Genomic DNA, 2,743 nt, shown 5'->3' with positions numbered 1-2,743 from the left:
ACAGGCTACCCAGAGAAGATGCAGGTACCCCACCCTGGGAAGCATTCAGAGCTGGGTGGGATGGGGCCCTGGGACCTGATCTGATGGGGGGCAGCCATGATCAGGGTTATGGGGCTGGGGGGGGTCTGTGGGTCGGGGGTTTATAGGGTGTGGGGAGCTGTTGGGTGTGGGGGATGTGGGGGGTCAGTGGAGTTCGGGGGGGTTGTGGGGTCTATGGGGTGGGCTGGAGGGTTGGGGGGTCAGTGGGGTGGTGGCTCTATGGGGCGGTGGCTCTATGGGGCAGTAGATCTATGGGGTGGTGGCTCTATGGGGCGGTGGCTCTATGGGGCAGTGTCTCTATGGGGCAGTGGCTCTATGGGTCTCAGGGGCTGATGGGGTACGCGGAGGCCACGAATTTCTCCTGCTCTCCATCCCAGCTGTAGGTCTGCACGGCCACCGGCTGCCCACCCAGAGTCACATTGCAGCTAAAGGGGGGGGGGGGCAGCGTCAGTGTGGGGCACAATGGGGCTCAATGGGGCACAATGGGGCTCAATGGGGCACAACGGGGCCCCCCCCGGCCCCACTGCGCCCCCGTGACCCCCAAGTTCCCCCCGCTCACTCACACTCTGTCTGGTCTCGCGGTGAAGCAGAGGCTGTAAAGCGCCAGGTCCAACGCGGGGCTGGAGCCCAACAGGGTGGAACCCAACGACTTGAGGTGCCCGTCAACGCGGAACTGGAGGCCCAGGACCGACGGGGTGGGGGGCTAAAGGGGGGGGGGGTTATATGGGGTCACCTGGGGGGGCACAATGACACAGTGACAATGTAACAACAATAGAACAACAATGTAACGCAGCTCACCCCCCCCTTGTAGCTGTAGCTCAGGTAATTGAGGCGCCCGCGTCTCTCCAGCTCCAGCAGCTGCAGCCACGAGTGACAGCCCGAAACGCGGCCCTTCTTCAGCTCCCCTGCGGGAACACGCGTGTTACCGTATGGTACTGTATGTTACTGTATGTTATTGTATGTTACTGTGTGTTATTGTGTGTTATTGTGTGTTATTGCATGTCAATGCCCATCACAGTGTGTCAGTGTGTCACTGTGTGTCACCTCCTGCCGCCATTGACCCCCATTCAGTCCCTGTGTCCCCCCACGTCCCCCCCAGCCCCACGTGAGCCCACACTGTGACCCCATAGGCCCCCACATGACCCCATGTGACCCCATATATCCCCCATATATCCCCATATCCCCCATATCCCCCCATATCCCATTATCCTCCCACTTAATCCCCATATAACCCCCCATATTCCCCATCATCCCCCATATCCCCAATCCCCCATATCCCCCATATCCCCCATATCCCCCATTATCCCCCAATAACCCCATATCCCCAATCCCCCATACCCCACACATCCCCACATACCCTATGTGTCCCCCTATACCCCGCATATCCCCCATACCCTACATGTCCCCTTATACCCCACATCCCCCCCAGATCCCCATAAACCCGCCATATCCCCCCAATCCCCCCATATATCCCCATATATCCCCATATCCCCCATATCCCCCTACCCACAAACACGTGCTCGAATCCAGACGAGTCCAACGCGGCGCCGCCTGAGCGCGAATAGCGGCCGAACCACATTCGGTGCAGAGCAGAGCGAAGAGCTGAGCGGGACGGCCACAGCCCTGAGGGGACACACAGCGCTGCCCCATAGAGCTGACCCATAGAGCTGCCCCATAGAGCTGACCCATAGAGCAGACCCATAGTGCTTCCCCATAGAGCTGACCCATAGTGCTGCCTTATAGACCAGACCCATAGCACTGCCCCATAGACCAGACCCATAGAGCTGCCCCATAGAGCTGACCCACAGCGCAGACCCATAGTGCTGCCCTATAGACCAGACCCATAGCACTGCCCCATAGACCAGACCCATAGTGCTGCCCCATAGACCAGACCCACAGCCCTGCAGGGGGATTCAGACCCACAGCACTGCCCCATAGATCAGACCCACAGCTCTCCCTCCCCCTCGCCCCCCCCCGTTACCGCTGTCCATGAGCGCGGTGCTGAACTCGCCGTCCATCACGGCGTCAATGAACCTCGTCTGTTCGTCCTTCTCCCGCTCGGTCTCGGTCTCGTCCCGCCCCGTCTCCATCTCGTAATTGTCCAACAGCGCCAACAGCTCCGGGTACGGGGCGCGGCTCAGCAGCGCCGGGGACACGTGATCGAACAGCCTGAGGGGGCGGGGCGTCAAAAAGGGGCGGGGTTAAAAGGGGGCGGGGCGTGAAAAGGGGGCGGGGCCACGGCGGGGCGTGTCCGTGTGTCGGGGCCGCGCTCACGGTAACGGCGCGTGATCCTGCCCGTCTCCATGTTCCACGCGCTGCTGCAGCCGGACCCGCAGTTCTCCCGGTGCCGCCCGGTTCCGGTCCGCAGCGTAGAGCTGCTCCGCGATGTGACGCAGCCCCGAGTCCGACAGCGACACCGACACCGACAGAACCGCGGCACAAACGGCGGCACAAAGCGCCGCCCGCACGGACAGCGACATCACGGACCTACGGCACAACCGGCCCCATAGACAACACAGAGCCCGGCCCCATAGACAACACAGAGCCCAGCCCCATAGACAACATAGAGCCCAGCCCCATAGACAACATAGAGCCCGGCCCCATAGACAACACAGAGCCCGGCCCCATAGACAACATAGAGCCCGGCCCCATAGACAACACAGAGCCCGGCCCCATAGACAACATAGAGCCCGGCCCCATAGAC

The 2,743-nt window shown here is 61.7% G+C and overlaps 1 protein-coding gene and 1 long non-coding RNA gene across 3 annotated transcripts; one reads left to right on the top strand and one right to left on the bottom strand.

The window, feature by feature from the left end:
• Positions 1-335: 335 nt before the first annotated feature.
• LOC107325765 (poly(U)-specific endoribonuclease-A-like) lies at positions 336-2,729 on the bottom strand. Its single transcript, XM_015886920.2, has 6 exons — positions 2,314-2,729; positions 2,021-2,208; positions 1,546-1,662; positions 838-944; positions 603-742; positions 336-464 (listed from the first exon to the last, which is right to left on the bottom strand). The coding sequence occupies exons 1-6, from the start codon at positions 2,517-2,519 to the stop codon at positions 362-364; spliced, it is 861 nt and encodes a 286-aa protein (XP_015742406.1). The 5' UTR covers positions 2,520-2,729; the 3' UTR covers positions 336-361.
• LOC107325766 lies at positions 633-2,091 on the top strand. Of its 2 annotated transcripts, none has more exons than XR_001559761.2 (3): positions 633-734; positions 851-966; positions 1,570-2,091. It is a non-coding gene; the product is annotated as an uncharacterized LOC107325766 (long non-coding RNA). The 2 variants fall into 2 exon arrangements; XR_001559760.2 differs by having other exon boundaries at positions 851-971.
• Positions 2,730-2,743: the final 14 nt, after the last annotated feature.

Source organism: Coturnix japonica, linkage group LGE22C19W28_E50C23, assembly GCF_001577835.2.
Source record: "Coturnix japonica isolate 7356 linkage group LGE22C19W28_E50C23, Coturnix japonica 2.1, whole genome shotgun sequence".
NCBI lineage: Eukaryota > Metazoa > Chordata > Aves > Galliformes > Phasianidae > Coturnix > Coturnix japonica.
Note: the sequence above shows the minus strand (reverse complement) of the source record. Positions and strands in the feature narration are given on the sequence as shown.